A 20,141-nucleotide genomic window follows, 5' to 3' on the forward strand; every position below is an offset into this window, starting at 1 on the left:
GCCAGCATGATAGATGAGTTTACCACTAGTAATTACCAGTTGGAGGGTCATCCAAGTGGATATTTCCCAATAATATGTTGTAAATAAATACTACCTTCTCACTTGGTTATGATCGCAGAATTGGAATGTTTCAGAATTGAATACCTCATCGGCCTTCTCGTTGTTTGAATTCGCGATGGGGCGCTGTTCGACTCCTGTCCTGCACACAATTGCTCCCGGAAGATGAAAACAGCATAACCCGGATATCAACCGTTGCCATGAGCTTATTTGTTAACGCGTAGCTAGCAAAACGGCTATTTCTACAGTCGTTTTTTTTTAAACTAAATAATTTTAAATCCATATAATAATTTATAGCTGTGTGTAGCGTATTGTAAAACTACGGGAGATGGGAGTCCCCGCATTTTTTCGTTGGTTGAGTCGGAAATATTCTACAATTGTTGTCCATTGTACTGAGGAGAGGGTACGTGTTTGTAGGCAGCTAACGTTAGCTAGTGTGTTGCGTATTTAAGACCGTGTAATAATTGTGCCCTTTATTTCATAGTACATCTAGCATGTACTAACCTTATTGCACTTTAGATATTAAAATAGTTAGTTTTCATAATGTTCTCTTTTCAACGACATAGCTAGCAGAGCATATTATATCATTTGTCGATTGAATGAACAACAATGTATGGGATGCACGCAGTTAGATAGCCAACGTTAGCTATGCTATTTGCAGTGATTGACACAGAAACTCGTGTGCAGAGCCTTTCTGCCTGTGTTGCGCAAGTGTGGAGTTGGTATTCCATTGGTTTGCGAACAAGCAGATGCGAGACAGCCCGCCAATGTTTTGACTTGGTGTGTTACGGAATCTAATGCATAACCAAGTAACGTTAAATCTCGCTAACCACCTTATTTATATTAGTTGCGTCATTGCAACAGTACATAAACAGACATGCATTTGATAATAGGAATAATGTTTAATTATTTTTCCCTTTTACTCCTAGTCCAAGGAATGTAATGGGGTACGAATTCCTGTTGATACCAGCAAACCGAATCCAAATGAAGTGGAGTTTGACAATTTGTACTTGGACATGAATGGGATCATTCACCCCTGTACACATCCTGAAGACAAGTTAGTCTTACTAACATAATTAAATAGAATGTGACTTTGTCCCAAATGACACCCTATTCCCTTTATAGTGCATTACTTTTGACCAGGGCTCATGGTATTGGTGGTACTCTTGTATATTACCATGAATTGTGATGATAATGTAGTATAAACCCTCAAACTCTACTTCACTTTCACAGGGCTGCACCCAAAAATGAAGATGAAATGATGGTTGCCATCTTTGAATACATGGATCGGCTCTTCAATATTGTGCGACCCAGAAGGGTTCTCTACATGGCTATTGATGGAGTGGTAAATTCTGCTGCTTTCTTTTCATGAGAGAATAACATTTTCTATGAATCCCTATTTAGATTTTCTACAGTTCTGTACAAAGCAATTTGTTATACATATGTCCTTGTTTATCTCTGAACAGGCCCCTCGCGCCAAAATGAACCAGCAGCGCTCCAGGCGATTCCGTGCTTCTAAGGAAGGAGTGGAACTGGTTGAGGAGAAATCACGCATCCGAGAGGAGATCCTCGGGAAAGGTGCATATATTTTCAGAGGTTTTCTTACCCTTCCAATAGTCTTTAGATGGGAGTCTTTGTTAAACACTTATTTAATTACAAATATTTTCCATAACAGAATTGCATACTAAATATATACAACTTTTTTTCTACCCATCTTCACATTTTAGGAGGGTATCTTCCACCGGTTGAAATCAAGGAGAGATTTGACAGCAACTGTATCACCCCAGTAAGTATGAGGCTTTTTTTAAGGCTGTATTTCTGTCACCAATATCTTAAAGTAACTGTTCAGTGAAAGTCTTACTTTTAAAAATGTAATAATTTATTCACTCCTACTCAGATAATGTTGTTGAGTCACTTGTATTTGTGGCCAAAGCATAAATTACAGAAACACTTTTAAAAAAATGCTTGCTTTCCTCATGGGGTGGCAGGGTAGCCTAGTGGTTAGAGCGTTGGACTAGGAACCGGAAGGCTGCAAGTTCAAACCCCCGAGCTGACATGGTAAAAATCTGTCGTTCTGCCCCTGAACAGGCAGTTAACCCACTGTTCCTAGGTCGTCATTGAAAATAAGAATTTGTTCTTAACTGACTTAACTAGTTTTAAAAAAATATTTAGAAAATAGAGGATCTTGGTCTTCTTGCACGAATATACGGTACACGCCCACACCATTCAGTTGTGGTATGCCCTAGAGGTCAACCGATTATGGTTTTTCTAAATCGATACCGATTATTGGAGGACCAAAAAAAACAGTAATGTTATATAATAATTATAGGGCAAGGGCAAAGAACAACCACTCCAAGTCTCAGAGCGAGTGACGTTTGAAACGCTATTAGCACGCTATTAGCTAGCCATTTCACATCGGTTACACCAGCCTAATCTCGGGAATTGATAGGCTTGAAGTCATAAACAGCGCTGTGCTTGCGAAGAGCTGCTGGCAAAATGCACAAAAGTGTTGTTTGAATGAATGCTTACAAGCCTGCTGGTGCCTACCATCGCTCAGTCAGCCTGCTCTATCAAATCATAGACTTCATTATAACATAATAACACACAGAAATACGAGCCTTTGGTCATTAATATGGTTGAATCTGGAAACTATCATTTCAAGAACAAAACATTTATTATTTCAGTGAAATACGGAACCGTTCGGTATTTTATCTAACGGGTGGCATCCCTAAATCTAAATATTCCTGTTACATTGTACAACCTTCAATGTTATGTCATAATTATGTAAAATTCTGGCAAATTAGTTTGCAATGAGCCAGGCTGCCCAAACTGTTGCATATACCCTGACTCTGCGTGCAATGAACGCAAGCGAAGTGACACAATTTCACCTGGTTAATATTGCCTGCTAACCTGGATTTCTTTTAGCTAAATATGCAGGTTTAAAAATATATACTTCTGTGTGTTGATTTTAAGAAAGGTATTGGTGTTTATGGTTAGGTACAGTCGTGCAACGATTGTGCTTTTTTCGCGAATGCGCTTTTGTTAAATCATCCCCTTGCGTTGCATCGATTATATGCAACACAGGACACACTAGATGAACTAGTAATATCATCAACCATGTGTAGTTAACTAGTGATTATGATTGATTGATTTTTTTTTGAAAAGGTAAGTTTAATGCTAGCTAGCAACTTCCCTTGGCTTCTGCTGCATTCACGTAACAGGCAGGCTCCTCGTGGAGTGCAATGAGAGGCAGGTGGTTAGAGCGTTGGACTAGTTAACCGTAGGGTTGCAAGATTGAATCCCGGAGCTGACAAGGTAAAAATCTGTCGTTCTGCCCCTGAACAAGGCAGTTAACCCACCGTTCCTAGGCCATCATTGAAATTAAGAATGTGTTCTTAATTAACTGACTTGCCTAGTTAAATAAAGGTGTAAAAATATATATATATTTTTTAAATGGCCAAATCGGTGTCCAAAAATACCGATTTCCAATTGTTATGAAAACTTGAAATCGGCCCTAATTAATCGGTCGACCTCTAGCATGTCCAGACCATTGCAATGCAGAAAAGTTGCTTTTAACGTAATTATTTCGCATATACAGTGGGGTAAAAAAGTTTTGTCAGCTACCAATTGTGCAAGTTCTCCCACTTAAAAAGATGAGAGGCCTGTAATTTTCATCATATGTACACTTCAACTATGACAGACAAAATGAGAGAAAAAATCCAGAAAATCACATTGTAGGATTTTTTATGAATTTATTTATTAGCAAATTATGGTGGAAAATAAGTATTTGTATTAATGGCACCTGTTTGAACTTGTTATCAGTATAAAAGACACCTGTCCACAACCTCAAACAGTCACACTCCAAACTCCACTATGGCCAAGACCAAAGAGCTGTCAAAGGACACCAGAATTTGTAGACCTGCACCAGGCTGGGAAGACTGAATCTGCAATAGGTAAGCAGCTTGGTTTGAAGAAATCAACTGTGGGAGCAATTATTAGGAAATGGAAGACATACAAGACCACTGATAATCTCCCTCTATCTGGGGCTCCACGCAAGATCTCACCCCGTGGGGTCAAAATGATCACAAGAACGGTGAGCAAAAATCCCAGAACCACATGGGGGGACCTAGTGAATGACCTGCAGAGAGCTGGGACCAAAGTAACAAAGCCTACCATCAGTAACACACTAAGCCGCCAGGGAGTCAAATCCCCTGCTTAAGCCAGTACATGTCCAGGCCCGTCTGAAGTTTGCTAGAGAGCATTTTGATGATCCAGAAGAAGATTGGGAGAATGTCATATGGTCAGATGAAACCAAAATATAACTTTTTGTAAAAACTCAACTCGTCATGTTTGGAGGACAAAGAATGCTGAGTTGCATCCAAAGAACACCATACCTACTGTGAAGCATGGGGGTGGAAACATCATGCTTTGGGGCTGTTTTTCTGCAAAGGGACCAGGACGACTGATCCGTGTAAAGGAAAGAATGAATGGGGCCATGTATCGTGAGATTTTGAGTGAAAAGCAAGGGCATTGAAGATGAAACGTGGCTGGGTCTTTCAGCATGACAATGATCCCAAACACACCGCCCAGGCAACGTAGGAGTGGCTTCGTAAGAAGCATTTCAAGGTCCTGGAGTGGCCTAGCCAGTCTCCAGATCTCAACCCCATAGAAAATCTTTGGAGGGAGTTAAAAGTCTGTGTTGCCCAGCAACAGCCCCAAAACATCACTGCTCTCGAGGAGATCTGCATGGAGGAATGGGCCAAAATACCAGCAACAGTGTGTGAAAACCTTGTGAAGACTTACAGAAAACGTTAGACCTCTTGTCATTGCCAACAAAGGGTATATAACAAAGTTGGGGGGACAAGGGGACCCATTCACGGTGGGAACCACATGCAAAGATCATCCGTTCACCTACTCTGCTTCTCACGAAGACAAAGCGGTTGGAACAAAAATTCTCAAATTTGGATTCATCAGACCAAAGGATAGAGTTCCACCGGTCTAATGTCCATTGCTCATGTTTCTTGGTCCATGCAAGTCTCTTCTTCTTGTTGGTGTCCTTTAGTTGTGGTTTCTTTGCAGCAATTCGACCATGAAGGCCTGATTCACACAGTCTCCTCTGAACAGTTGATGTTGATGTGTCGTTACATGATCTCTGTGAAGCATTTATTTGGACTGCAATTTGAGGCTGGTAACTAATGAACGTATCCTCTGCAGCAGAGGTATCTTGGTCTTCCTTTCCTGTGGCGGGCCTCATGAGAGACAGTTTCATCATAGCGCTTGATCGTTTCTGCGACTGCACTGCATGTCTTAAAGTAATGATGGACTGTCGTTTCTCTTTGCTTATTTGAACTGTTCTTACCATAATATGGACTTGTTCTTCTCCCAAATAGGGCTATCTTCTGTATACCACCCTACCTTGTCACAGCACAACTGATTGGCTCAAACGCATTAAGAAGGAAAGAAATTCCACAAATAAATGTTTAACAAGGCACACCTGTTAGTCAAATGGAATACTTTCCAATTATCTCTTGAAGCTGGTTGAGAGAATGCCAAGTGTGCAAAGCCGTCATCAAGGCAAAGGGTGGCTACTTTGAAGAATCTCAAATATAAAATATATTTAGATTTGTTTAACGTTTATTTGGTTACTACATGATTCTGTATGTGTTATTTCACAGTTTTGATGTCTTCACTATTATTCTACGATATAGTAAAAAGTAAGAGAAACCCTTGAATGAGTAGGTGTGTCCTAACTTTTGACTGGTACTGTGTAAAATATATATCTAGCTAGCTAATGAATTACTAATATATATATATATACTGCTCAAAAAAATAAAGGGAACACTACAATAACACATGCTAGAACTGAATGAATGAAATATTCTTATTAAATAAAAATTTCTTTACATAGTTGAATGTGCTGACAACAAAATCACACAAATTATCAATGGAAATAAAATGTATCAACCCATGGAGGTCTGGATTTGGAGTCACACTCAAAATTAAAGTGGAAAACCACACTACAGGCTGATCCAACTTTGATGTAATGTCCTTAAAACAAGTCAAAATGAGGCTCAGTAGTGTTTGTGGCCACCACGTGCCTGTATGACCTCCCTACAACGCCTGGGCATGCTCCTGATGAGGTGGCGGATGGTCTCCTGAGGGATCTCCTCCCAGACCTGGACTAAAGCATCCGCCAACTCCTGGACAGTCTGTGGTGCAACGTGGCGTTGGTGGATGGAGCGAGACATGATGTCCCAGATGTGCTCAATTGGATTCAGGTCTGGGGAACGGGCGGGCCAGTCCATAGCATCAATGCCTTCCTCTTGCAGGAACTGCTGACACACTCCAGCCACATGAGGTCTAGCATTGTCTTGCATTAGGGGGAACCCAGGGCCAACCGCACCAGCATATGGTCTCACAAGGGGTCTGAGGATCTCATCTCGGTACCTAATGGCAGTCAGGCTACCTCTGGCGAGCACATGGAGGGCTGTATGGCCCCCCAAAGAAATGCCACCCCACACCATGACTGACCCACCGCTAAACCGGTCATGCTGGAGGATGTTGCAGGCAGCAGAACGTTCTCCTACGGCCTCCTCCACGTCTCCTGATGTACTGGCCCGTCTCCTGGTAGCGCCTCCATGCTCTGGACACTACGCTGACAGACACAGCAAACCTTCTTGCCACAGCTCGCATTGATGTGCCATCCTGGATGAGCTGCACTACCTGAGCCACTTGTGTGGGTTGTAGACTCCGTCTCATGCTACCACTAGAGTGAAAGCACCGCCAGCATTCAAAAGTGACCAAAACATCAGCCAGGAAGCATAGGAACTGAGAAGTGGTCTGTGGTTACCACCTGCAGAACCACTCCTTTATTGGGGGTGTCTTGCTAATTGCCTATAATTCCCACCTGTTGTCTATTCCATTTTCACAACAGCATGTGACATTTATTGTCAATCAGTGTTGCTTCCTAAGTGGACAGTTTGATTTCACAGAAGTGTGATTGACTTGGAGTTACATTGTGTTGTTTAAGTGTTCCCTTTATTTTTTTGAGCAGTGTGTGTGTATATATATATGTATATATATATGTATGTAAATATATGTGTATGTATGAATTATTTGACTATCAGTCGTATTTCCTAGAAATCTGCAAACACTGGACAGTTACTTTAACAGTGCAGAAGAACTTGCCCCTGGTACTTTTGGACCAGCTCTTTTTGTGAACCTGCAAAGTTGTGAAGACTGTCTGAAAATTAATTATTGTTAATCTCCAGGGCACAGAGTTCATGGACAACCTTGCAAAGTGTCTCCGTTACTACGTTGCAGACAGACTCAGTAATGACCCTGGATGGCGTAACATTACAGTAGGTGTTATTCCGAAAAGGTGATGGCATCTGTGGAAAAGGACACCAACAATTTCTAATGCATTGGTGCTCTTTAATTTTTACCATGTCAAAGCTTGCTTTTTTACGTGTTGGTCTGTTCTACTCAGTCAAGAAGTACATATTTTCTTGGAAATTAAACAAAGGTCATGTCTGACACTGTCATATGCATTCAATATTGCTCAAATGACAGCTTTTGTTGTTCATTCTAGGTAATCTTGTCTGATGCCAGTGTCCCTGGTGAGGGGGAGCATAAGATCATGGACTATATTAGACGGCAGAGAGGTAGGAGTCAAGATAGTTTTCAATATGAAATTGTTGACCATTTTGAAGGTCATTTGTGACATACTTGGCTGAAATCACAGACATGTTACAAAGTCACAAATGGCCTTCCATCTTAGTACAAGCTCTGCAATCGTGTGTAAGATAACTAACTATATGTAATGATGCGTTTATCTTTTTTTTTTTTTTTATGTATACAGCTCAACCCCACCATGACCCCAACACACACCACTGTCTTTGTGGAGCTGACGGTAAGCTTTGCACCACAATGGTCTCTGTAGTAAAGAGTAACCAACAAAATGGGAGAAAATTGAGCATCAATGGCAAGAACTCTTCCAAAAAGCTGTGCTTCGTGTATCCTTCATAGTATTGATGAATTATGAGAGTGCATGATAAATGCAGACATGATGCAAATTAGATCTCACATTTACTGTAGGAAAGACTTGTCAAACCAGCTAGAAGGCTTCTAAATGCACAAAGATACCTATTCAGGATTTGATAAATGGTTGTTAATAATTGTAGGGCACACAATATTACCTTATTGAACCAGATGGGCAAAAGACCTGTGGGTGACCGTGATAACGTATGTTTGTTTTTCTAAAACGACGGCAAAGGATTTAGTTATGCACTGTAACTGCAGGCGATGCTTTGCTAAATGGTTATCGATATAGTGAATATAAAAATGTTCTTGCACTTGTTTAAAAGTTTGGCAACATTAGTTGCAACTCTCCAACCTTGGATTTTGTTAGAGGATAGGGCTTCTCTGTTTTCTGCTGGCCTTATTGTCCTGCTATATTAATGGCCAGTTAGTTTTAAATGGGTGAAATTATGCAGGACATGATAGATAAAAGCTTCAGTCATTCAATGGTTCATGATGCCCTTGGTAGACAAAAGAGGGAAAATATTGCATGTAATTAGCTTGAAGAGGAGCCTGATGCATTCAGCCTGTCCCAAATAACTTCCTATTCCCTATATATAGTGCACTATTTTTGACCAGGGCACATAAGGCTCTGGTCAAAAGTAGTGCACTATGCTGGGAAAAGGGTGCCATTTTGGGTGAAGTTTCACTCCCCTCAAATGGATAAATCATGCTATTGTACGTGTATATTAATGACACATGTAGATAATAATGCATGCTTGGCTCATGTGGACTAGGTAATTGAATTAACATAAAGCCTTAGAAACCTGAGTTCATTGTTCCTGATGACAGTACATGTATAAAACGCAGTACTTCAGAGCTGTTTTCTGCCTTCCACTGTATTTCAAGATTTTCTGTTTCCACAAAAACCCTGATCAAGGTCTAGGGCTGAAAATCCATTGGTTTTACATTTGAACAACAAAAGCTTTTTCATCAACTACCACTGTCCAAACAGAGTTACTGAATTTCCTCTTCACTTCCAATTGTATTTTTTTTATTTGGATGGCATCTTCTGTTCATTTCCCTAGCTGACCTGATCATGCTGGGTCTTGCCACTCACGAGCCCAATTTCACCATCATCAGAGAAGAGTTCAAGCCCAACCAGCCTAGGCCCTGTGCTATGTGTGGACAGAAAGGCCATGAGATCAAGGATTGCCAGGGAGTGGCCAGGGAGAAACAGGGGGAGGTAAATTTACTTTATAGACATTTAGGTTGGGGTCAATTCCTCATTCAATTCTCTCTCCCTGTAAATTTTATTAAATTCAAATTCCAGGTCAGTCTTTGCATTCTGAGAATCCAATTCCTCTGAATTCCTATGTTGGATAAATTCCAATATTTACATTCTCAATTCAATATTATCCCTAACAATTACACAAATTGGAATTAATTTCCTTCGGTCTGAGCATGTTACACTAGCCTAGCTATGCTGGAAATATAGGAATGCAGGTTGAAATTATTCAAATCAAATCCTACAGTGAATATGTTATACCATGTGCATTCATACCATTAACTGGGAAATGTACAAATATTTAATTTAAATTCCAAGATTAAGATGTTTTTATAATTCAGATTTTTTTTTTAAATAAAAATTAAGAGGTCCCTTCCAATTCTGTAACTTTTCATTCTGTAAATTCTAATTTAATTCCACTTAAGTTCTCCACTTCATGGGGGAAATCAAGAATTTAATTGGATTTTCAAATTAAATTTGGAATTGACCCCATCTCAATGGAGAATCTACCACATACCCATAGACTTCCAGTCATTGCGCTAATGCTATTTAGAGGTAGTTTAGCAAGCCAATGCTAACTTCCTTCATACTGGACACGGACACAAATTGAATTATCACGAGTTCATCTGACTGAGGAAGTAGATAAAATCCTAAAGTATCCTTCTAAGGGCCATTTTCACAGGCAGACTAAGCCTAGTCTAGTCTTAAACTAAAAAGCATTTTCAATGGAGATTCTCCATTGAGTTTGGTTTACCGTTCAAGCCTACGCTTAATCTGTGCTCAGTAAACCGCCCCCCAAAAAGTGTACAATACATTTGTTCTCCGTTTTATGAGCAATTATGACTAATAATGTGTTCTTATTGCAGCATGATGAGTTTGCAGACACTATGCCGGCTTCTGAACAGGAGTTCATATTCATCAGGCTGTGCGTTTTGCGCGAGGTACGTTCTGTCTGACGTCTTAGAATTTCCAAAAAGCCTATTAATTATATTTATGGTCATGTAACTATACTGAACAAAAATATGAATGCAACAATTTCAAAGATTTTGTTGAGTTACAGTTCATATAAGGATATCAGTCTATTGAAATGAATTCATCAGGCCCTAATTTATGGATTTCACATGACTGGGCAGGGGTGCAGCAATAGGCCCACCCACTTGGCAGCCAGGCCCAGCCAATCAGAACGAGTTTTCTCCACAAAAGGGCGTTATTACTGACAGGCGGCTTATGGTAGAGAAATGAACATTACATTTCAGATCGAAATGAGACATATCTCTTTTTTTAGTTTTTTTTATCAGTTTATCAAGGCATGCTTCCTTTTCCTATAGTACCTGGAGCGAGAGCTGACAATGGCCAGTCTGCCCTTTCCCTTTGACTTTGAGAGGACCGTCGATGACTGGGTCTTCATGTGCTTCTTTGTTGGCAATGATTTCCTGCCTCACTTACCGTCCTTAGAGATTAGGTAAACCTGGCGGAACCGAGATTAAGTTTATCGTCTTGTAAACACCTTGACAAAAATACATTCTTGCTGTTTCCATACTTTTCAATTATTGATGGTATGTTCCATGTGTCCTTCAGAGAGGGTGCGATAGATCGACTGGTGGGCATCTACAAAGACGTCGTGCACAAGACTGGAGTAAGTGTTCTCTGTGTAGGCTTGGTTATGACTGTCTCACATGGTTTCTTAGGTGACGTTACTTAGAATCCCCCACCCCAGAAGCCGTTGGGTCAGTTTGCCAAACACAGATTAAGCCTAGTCCTGGATGAAAATACATGTTCTGTGTAATTTCTCTATTGGAATAGTTGTTTAGTCCAGGACTAGGCTTAATCTGTGTCTGGGAAACTGGCCCTTAAAGCTGTCCTGACTTTCTTCCTTGCCCAGGTATCTGTTCATAGCCTTAACATGGTCTTTCTCTGCTCACAGGGCTACATCACAGAGAATGGTTTTGTCAAATTGGAGAGTGTTGAGTTGATCATGCAGGCCATCGGCGTGGCTGAGGACAACATCTTCAAGAAGCGCAAAGAGGACGATGTAAGATGGAAGTTGGAAGCAGTAGCTTTCGGGGGGAATTATTCCTCTTCCATAGATCATTTTCTTCCTTTGTTAAACTGAGGGGTGGGAGATTTTCCATAGGATTTACATGAATCATGGCTTGGGTGTTTTATAAATTCTCTTTTCGAGCGTGTATTTATCAGACACTCAGCTGTCATTTTAAAATATTTTAGCTGATGCCAATTTTAGTTGCGGTTAATCACTGTTCTGTAACTTTTCCAGTTGACTGTTTGTGTAAATGAAGTTTGTCTTATAGGAGGGATTCAAGCGAAGGAATAAGGACAAAAAGAAGAGAATGAAGGTAAGTGAAGTGGATTGGGCTATTTTATTGTAGCTTGATTTTGAACTGTATGGTTGAATGCATTCTCATTTCCTTGACAATATGTTTTGGATGAACTTAACTTCTTACCTTCATGTTTTCTTAGAATTATGAGTATGCATGCAAGGCCATTTATTTCAATGGGCAATTAAACTATTTTTCATTTGTTCTGATTTATATTGTCAATGTGGTAGCGCTGTGTATTGTTCGAAACCTTCCCTTAATAGATGTTTTAAATCAGGGGTGCACAACTGTGGCCCTTGAGGTCTGCTGTATTGTATGCCAGTAGTCTTATTTGCTTTTTTGGACAATGACAGATTTTTAGATCTCGGAAACCAAACGTGTGTGTGCAAGATTTGTGAAACCAGTGACTTTATAGGCCAATTTCACAGACTCTTAAACCTGGGGCCAGCAGGTAGCCTGGGGGTAGGAGTGTTAAGCCAGTAACCAGTAAACGTTTGCTGGATTGAATCCCTGAACCGACACGGTAATAATCTTGTCATTCTGCCTCTGGGCAAGGCAGTTAATACCAGACAACAACTGCGCCAATGACGTGGATATCGATTAAGGCAACCCCCCCCACCTCTCTGAATCAGGGTTAAATGCGAATGACCCATTTCAGTTGTACAACTGACTAGCTATCGTTAAACTAAATGATAAGTTGTGTGTTTCCTAGGCTCAGCAGCAGGGCCCAGCCTACATGACCGCTGGTCAGTTCGCCCCCCAGGCCCTTGGCGGCAGAGGCAGACCTGGGGTTGTGCAGAACGCCAGACACCAAGCCTTCGACATGAGGATGCAAGGCAGGGACCAGCACAACAAGGTATGATGGGGGGGCTTATCAGGGGGATATTGCTTCTGGTCAACGGTGCAAGAAAAAAACACCTATTATCCACTAAAATCCAACGTTGCCATATGCACAGGATACAGTGTAGTGTACCCAGTACAATGAGATGCTTCCTCGCACGCTCTCCGCACAGTGAACATCTATACGAATGTTGAGGTGTTAGGGCGATATAGGACACTTATACAATTTATAGGTATTTAAAGATGTATTTTTATTTCAGGATGCTGCGCAATCCCTAAAAGCCATGATGAAGAATGGTGGCCAGGTATGCCTCCACTGAGAACCTTCTGTTTTATAGTGATTTGTAAACTGGTCTAGAATTTTACATGTCTTTTATTGATCAAATGTGGAGGACTTTTGTCCATGTTCAAGTGTGTACCTCAAGTGTGAGCGCAGTACACATTTCCATGTTTTTTTGATGCTGGTCTGGGCTAGTTTATATTTTGTATTAATGTATATTCTGAAGCTCTTAATGCCTCTATTCAATATGCCTTTGTTACTTAAATGTATGAGAAAAATTGTCTGAGATATTTGCACATGAATGAAGTGTGGCAAAGGTGAAGGTCTGCACACATTGACTGAATGTTTTATTTTCTTATAATTGGGCAAGTATGCTATTTATCGCAAGTTTTTGAGAAACACATAGGTAGAGCTGGAAATGCATTAAACTGTTTTTATTCAGTACATTAACTTAAGCGCCAAAGTAATTTATGCACAATAGTCTAATGGAAAGACCTCTGGAGGGACATGTACATATTTGTTCTATGTGGATTTTAGAATATTTGAATGAAAATCTGTCCCCAATTGGTAGAAACCGATCTGCTGCCAGATGGTTTAGGTATAATTATTTGTAAGGATGTGTGTTTTGTCCAGGCAGGAAACAGTGATGGGCAGGATGGCCGGGCTGTGAAGCGGAAAGCCGAGGACAGTGACAGCGAGCCAGAGCCTGAGGATAATGTCAGGTAAATGGCTACGCTACAGTCAGTCAACTAGGGAGTAAACCAACCAGGACAGTCTCATCCAAGTAGCCAGTCAGTCAACCAACCAGGCAGCCCTCTCAGCAAGGGTGTGATGGTCTGATTTATGCCTCTCCAGTTCAGCATGGTTCCCTTAGGAGCTCCTCTGTGGTTGGGAGCTCCTCCTGCCTGCAAGTTATTAATATGGAAAGGAGGCATATTCTCATAAATTCCTCGCGAAGGCTGTTGAATCCATTGGGCTAAATTGGTATTCATGGAGGCTTTGCTGTTACAAGGCTGCTCTCCCTGTGGGCCAGTGTGAAGGATTGGCTAGACAGATGCTGCTCATCTTTCATTATGTGTGCAGTGCATCGCCAATCCACTAATATGGCGAAACCTTTCAGCTGCTTCCTAAAGCAGTAAACTAGTTACTCTTCCATGTCTTCCATGGACTATTGTAAATTCCCAAATCCTGTATGGAAGATGAGGAAATGGTCTCTTACTGGCTATAATGCACTATATGACCGAAAGTATGCCTAGCCCAAACCATGAAAAACATCCCCAGACCATTATTCCTCCAACAAACTTTACAGTTGGTGCTATGCATTGGGGCAAGTAGTGTTCTCCTGGCATCCACCAAACTCAGATGTGTCCGTCGGACTGCCAGATGGTGAATCATCACGTCAGAGAACGTGTTTCCACTGCTCCAGAGTCAAATGTCGGTGAGCTTTACACCACTCCGGGCCAACACTTGGCATTGTGTATGGAGATCTTATGCTTGTGTGCTGCTGCTCGGCCATGAAAACCCATTTCGTGAAGCTCCAGACGAACAGTTATTGTGCTGACGTTTCTTTCCGAGGCAGTTTGGAACTCTAGTGAGTGTTGCAACCGAGGGCAGACTATGTTTACACGCTTCAGCATTCGGCGGTCCCATTCTGTGAGCTTGTGTGGCCTACCACTTCGTGGCTACGCTGTTGTTGCTCCTAGACATTTCCACTTTACAATAAAAGCACTTCCAATTGACTGGGGCAGCTCTAGCAGGGCAGAAATTTGAAGAACTGACTTGTTGGAAAGGTGGCATCCTGTGATGGTGCCATGTTGAAAGTCAGACTAATTCAGAATGGACCATTTTACAGCCAATGTTTGTCTATGGAGATTTTATTAAGTATTCAGATCCCTAGACTTTTTCCATGTTTTGTTATATTACAGCCTTGTTCTAAAATGTATTAAATAAAAAAGTCATCTATCTACACACAATACCCTATAATTACACATTTGAAAACAGGTTTTTAGAATTTGTTGCGAATGTATTACAGATTTTAAAAAGTGTATTTACATAAGTATTCAGACCCTCTACTACGAATCAAGCTTGGGTGCGTCCTGTTTCCATTGATCATCTTGGAGATGTTTCTACAATTGAAATGGAGTCCATCTTTGGTAAATTCAATTGATTGGACATGATTTGGAAAGACGTGAAGGTCTCACAGTTGACAGTGCATGTCACAGCAAAAACCAAGCCATGAGGTCGAAGGAATTGTCCGTAGAGCGTCGAGACCGGATTGTGTCGAGGCACATATCTGGGGAAGGGCACCAAAACATTTCTGTAGCATTGAAGGTCTCCAAGAGCACAGTGGCCTCCCATAATTCTTAAATGGAAGAAGTTTGGAACCACCAAGATTTCCTAGAGCTGTCCGCTCTGCCAAACTGAGCAATCGGGGGAGAAGTGCCTTGGTCAGGGAGGTGACAAAGAACCTGATGGTTACTCTGACAGACCTCCAGAGTATCTCTGTGGAGATGGTAGAACCTTCCAGAAGGACAACCATCTCTGCAGCACCACACCAAGCCTTTACGGTACAGTGGCCAGACAGATGCCACTCCTCAGTAAAAGGCACATGACAGCACACTTGGAGTTTGCCAAAAGGCACCTAAAGACTCTCAGACCATGAGAAACAAGATTCACTGTTCAGATGAAATCCGAGATTGAAATCTTTGGCCTGAATGCCAAGCGTCACGTCTGGCATAAACCTGACACCATCCCTACGGTGAAGCATGGTGGTGGCAGCATGCTGTGGAGATGTTTATCAGCGGCAGGGACTGGGAGACTATTCTGGATTGAGGGAAAGATTAATGGAAAAAAGTACAGAGAGATCCTTGATGAAAACCTGCTCCAGAGCACTCAGAACCTCAGACTGGGGTGAAGTTTCACCTTCCAACAAGACAACGACTCTAAGCATACAGCCAAGACGACGCAGGAGTGGCTTCGGGACAAGTCTCTGAATGTTCTTGAGTGGCCCAGACAGAGCCTGGACTTGAACCTGATCGAATATCTCTGGGGAGACCTGAAAATAGCTGTGCAGCAACACGCCCCATCAAATTTGACAGCTTGAGAGGAACTGCAGAGAAGAATGGGAGGAACTCTAAATACAGGTGTGCAGAGCTTGTATTGTTTATACCCAAGAATACTCGAGGCTGTGATTTCTGCCAAAGGTGCTTCAACAAAGTACTGAGTAAAGGGTCTAAATACTTACAGTTGAAGTCAGACGTTCACATACACCTTAGCCAAGTACATTTAAACTCAGTTTTTCACAATTCCGGACATTTAACCCTGAGCTGGTGTAACTGAATCAGGTTTGTAAGCATCCATGCTCGCACAAGTTTTTTCAGTTCTGCCCACAAATTTTCTATGGGATTAAGTTCAGGGCTTTGTGATGGCCACTTCAATACCTTGGCTTTTGGGATGGTGTTCTTTGGCTTGCAAGCCTCCCCCTTTTTCCTCCAAAAATAACGATGGTCATTATGACCAAACAGTTCTATTTTTGTTTCATCAGACCAGAGGACATTTCTCCAAAAAGTACGATATTATTCCCCATGTGCAGTTGCAACCGTTGTCTGGCTTTTTTTATGGCGGTTTTGGAGCAGTGGCTTCTTCCTTGCTGAGCGGCCTTTCAGGTTGTCGATATAGGACTTGTTTTACTGTGGATATAGGTACTTTTGTACTTGTTTCCTCCAGCATCTTCACAAGGCTGTTGTTCAGGGTTTGATTTGCACTTTTCTCACCAAAGTACGTTTATCTCTAGGAGACAGAACGCGTCTCCTTGCTGAGCGGTATGACTGCTGCATGGTTCAATGGTGTTTATTCTTGTATACTATTGTTTGTACAGATGAACGTGGTAACTTCAGGTGTTTAGACATTTTTCCCAAGGATGACCCAGACTTGTGAAGGTCTACAAAAAAAAAATCTGAGGTCTTGGCTGATTTTGTTTTGATTATCGCATGATGTCAAGCAGAGGCACTGAGTTTGAAGGTAGGCCTTGAAATACATCCATAGGTACACCTCCAATTGACTCAAATGATGTCAATTAGCCTATCAGAAGCTTCTAAATCCATTACATAATTTTCAGGAATTTTCCAAGCTGTTTAAAGGCACAGTCAGTGGTCCTTCTGTAGCTCAGTGTGGTCCTTCTGTAGCTCAGTTGGTAGAGCATGGCGCTTGTAACGCCAGGGTTGTGGGTTCGATTCCCGGGACCACCCATACGTAGAATGTATGCACACATGACTGTAAGTCGCTTTGGATAAAAGCGTCAGCTAAATGGCATATATTATTATATTATTATATATATTATATATTATAACTTAGTGTATGTAAACTTCTGACCGACTGGAATTGTGATACAGTGAATTATAAGTTAAATAATCTGTCTGTAAACAATGGTTGGAAAAATGACTTGTCATGCACAAAGTAGAGGTCCTAACCGACTTGCCAAAACTATAGTTTGTTAACAAGAAGTTTGTGGAGTGTTTGAAAAACGAGTTTTAATGACTCCAACCTAAGTGTATGTAAACTTCTGACTTCAACTGTATGTAAATGTGATATTTCAGTTTCTTTTTTTTTATACATTTGCAAATATTTCTAAACCTGTTTTTGCTTTTTTATTGTGGGTTGTTGTGTGTAGATGGAGGGGAAACAATTAATTTTTTTAATAAAGCTGTTACTTAAGTGGAGAAAGTCACGGTCTGAATACTTTCAGAATGCACTGCATATAGTAAATGTTACACGGAATTGTGATAGACATGCAAGACTGAGTATGGCCTTCTCACAGAGTTCTATTGATTAGGAGGCCCAAGTCTTTTGTCCTTGCTGGCTGTTTAGATGGCTTTGTCATCCCAACCTTACAATAGAACATGACTGTCCATGTGTGTTAGGTTGTGGGAGGACGGCTGGAAGCAAAGATACTACAAAACCAAGTTTGATGTTGACGCGACTGACGATGACTTCCGCAAAAAGGTGGTGAAGTCCTACGTGGAGGGTCTCTGCTGGGTACTCCGATACTACTACCAGGTATGACATTGATTCAAATCAACTTTTTTTATTTTTCAAATGCACAGGATACAATGTAGTGTACACAGTAAAATTAAATGCTTACTTGCAAGGTCTTATTTGAAAATGTTAACGAGCACAGTGGAGAATTAACATAATGGCCGCCACAAAATTGCCTTTAAAGGCCCAGTGCAGTAAAAAATAAATATTCCCACACTGAGGTTGGAATAATACTGTGAAATTGTGAAAATTATGATAATGCTCCTTTGGTGTAAGAGCTGTTTGAGTTGTTTAATCCTTTTTTGGTGGGATGGAGTTTGGACCTTCCATGGTGACATCACCATGCAGTAAATGTATTAATATACCAATAAGATTGAGTTATGAAAGCCCTGCTCTAAGAGAAGAGCATTCCATCCAGCCAACAGTCAACCATTGGTGTGACTTTGAAATTGTAAATCACTAGCCAAGGATAAGTGTTTCAAGCCTGGATTCTTTGGTGGAATTTTTTAAAGTAAAAAACCTGCCCCTGCACAAATATAATTTGAATATACACTGAACAAAAGTGTAAAGTGTGGGTCCCATGTTTCATGGGTTAAAATAAATGATCCACGAAAAGCACTACATCCCTGTTAGTTAGCATTTCTAATTCGCCAAGATAAGTATCCACCTGACAGGTGTGGCATATCAAGAAGCTGATTAAACAGCATGATCACTACACATGTACACCTTGTGCTGGGGACAAAAGGCCACTCTTAAATGTGCAGTTTTGTCACACAATGCCAGAAATGTCTCAAGTTTTGAGAATGTCCACCAGAGTTGTTGCCAGAGAATTTAATGTACATTTCTTTACCATAAGCCACCTTCGTTTTAGAGAATTTGGCAGTACGTCCAACTGGTCTCACAACTGCAGACCACGTGTAACCACCCCAGCCCAGGACCTCCACATCCGGCTTCTTCACCTGTGGGATCGTCTGATACCAGCCACCCAGACAGATAGTGAAACTGTGGGTTTGCACAACCGAAGAATTTCTGTGCAAACTGAAAGTCTCAGAGAAGCTTCTGAATGCTCGTCCTGCTCACCAGGGTCTTAACTTGACTGCAGTTTGGCATCGTAGCTGACTTCAGTGGGCAAATGCTCACCTTTGATGGCCACTGGCACACTAGAGAAGTGTGCTCTTCACGAATGAATCCCGGTTTCAATTGTACCGGGCAGCTGGCTGACAGGGTGTATGAAGTTGAGTGGCAAGAGGTTTTCTGACATGAACATTGTGGACAGAGTGCCCCGTGGTGGTGGGGTATGGTATGGGCAGACACAATTGCATTTTATCGATGGCAATTGGAATACAGAGAGAGCGTGACGTGATCCAGACACCCATTGTCATGCCATTCATCCACCGCCATCACCTGTTTCAGAATGATAATGCACAACCCCATATTGCAAGGATCTGTAAGCAATTCCTGGTAGCTGAAAATGTCCCAGTTCTTCCATGGCCTGCATACTCACCAGACATGTCACCCATTGAGCATGTGTGGGATGCCCTGTATTGACGTGTACGGCACTGTGTTCCAGTTTCCGCCAATATCTAGCAACTTTGCACAGCCATTGAAGAGGAGTGGGACAACTAGACACACTCAACAGCCTGATCAACTCTGGTATTGGAAAGTGTTTTGGGACATGTACGTTTGCCAGTTGGTGGACTTCCCAAACCCAATTCCAAGCCATTTGCACCATTCCTTCTAATGATTCAACTTTTATGGTTTAACGACCTCTACTTCACCTACCAGTTTTCCAAGTATGCAATCTTAAGATAATTAAATGTCAGTCACAGGCAAGTGTCACCTAGATTAGAGGTTCATATAAGCTCCCCATTTTCTCTCAAAATGAATTGAAATTGAGAAAATGTTTGGTGTTCACACGTGTATTTGTTTGATTTACAACGGCACAGGACCAAGAAGAAAACATCTAAACTGATATTGAGATTTTTTTTTAAACTTCAAATTCATAAATGGCCTGAACTCCACTATTCCAAATTTGAATGAATGTGGTTTGAGTCAAGTGTTTCTTTGCCCTCAATGCACTACATTGTAAATTGCAAGGGTGCAATATATTTGACCGCAGCTGCTGGCCTAGTCCAGGGGTATTTATTAATCCCTGGGCGTTCTTATTTAGTAGGCTATGTATTCAAAGGTTTCCTGTTGAATTGTCAGTTATTTACGCAAATAAATCAAAGTAATGATTTACTATTTTCTTGATGTTGAATTCAGTCATTTATGTCAATAAATGAAA

General features: G+C 41.2%; 1 protein-coding gene across 3 annotated transcripts in view; it reads left to right on the forward strand.

Annotated features, from left to right (window-relative positions):
• The first annotated feature begins 243 nt into the window (after positions 1–243).
• Positions 244–20,141, forward strand: part of LOC118398792 (5'-3' exoribonuclease 2-like) — a 40,264-nt gene continuing 20,366 nt past the window's right edge. The window contains exons 1-18 of one of the 3 annotated variants that reach the window (XM_035794503.2): positions 244–460; positions 987–1,114; positions 1,291–1,402; positions 1,524–1,635; positions 1,785–1,843; positions 7,329–7,418; positions 7,649–7,721; positions 7,919–7,969; positions 9,165–9,322; positions 10,231–10,305; positions 10,693–10,826; positions 10,943–11,000; positions 11,289–11,396; positions 11,674–11,718; positions 12,413–12,556; positions 12,801–12,845; positions 13,454–13,542; positions 17,740–17,875. In XM_035794503.2, coding sequence (XP_035650396.1) covers positions 386–460; positions 987–1,114; positions 1,291–1,402; positions 1,524–1,635; positions 1,785–1,843; positions 7,329–7,418; positions 7,649–7,721; positions 7,919–7,969; positions 9,165–9,322; positions 10,231–10,305; positions 10,693–10,826; positions 10,943–11,000; positions 11,289–11,396; positions 11,674–11,718; positions 12,413–12,556; positions 12,801–12,845; positions 13,454–13,542; positions 17,740–17,875 — 1,692 coding nt within the window. In that variant the 5' untranslated portion in view covers positions 244–385. Of the gene's footprint in view, positions 461–552; positions 838–986; positions 1,115–1,290; positions 1,403–1,523; positions 1,636–1,784; positions 1,844–7,328; positions 7,419–7,648; positions 7,722–7,918; positions 7,970–9,164; positions 9,323–10,230; positions 10,306–10,692; positions 10,827–10,942; positions 11,001–11,288; positions 11,397–11,673; positions 11,719–12,412; positions 12,557–12,800; positions 12,846–13,453; positions 13,543–17,739; positions 17,876–20,141 lie in introns of those variants that run through there. The other 2 variants (XM_035794501.2, XM_035794502.2) reach the window with 2 other exon arrangements.

Source organism: Oncorhynchus keta, chromosome 19 (assembly GCF_023373465.1).
Source record: "Oncorhynchus keta strain PuntledgeMale-10-30-2019 chromosome 19, Oket_V2, whole genome shotgun sequence".
NCBI lineage: Eukaryota > Metazoa > Chordata > Actinopteri > Salmoniformes > Salmonidae > Oncorhynchus > Oncorhynchus keta.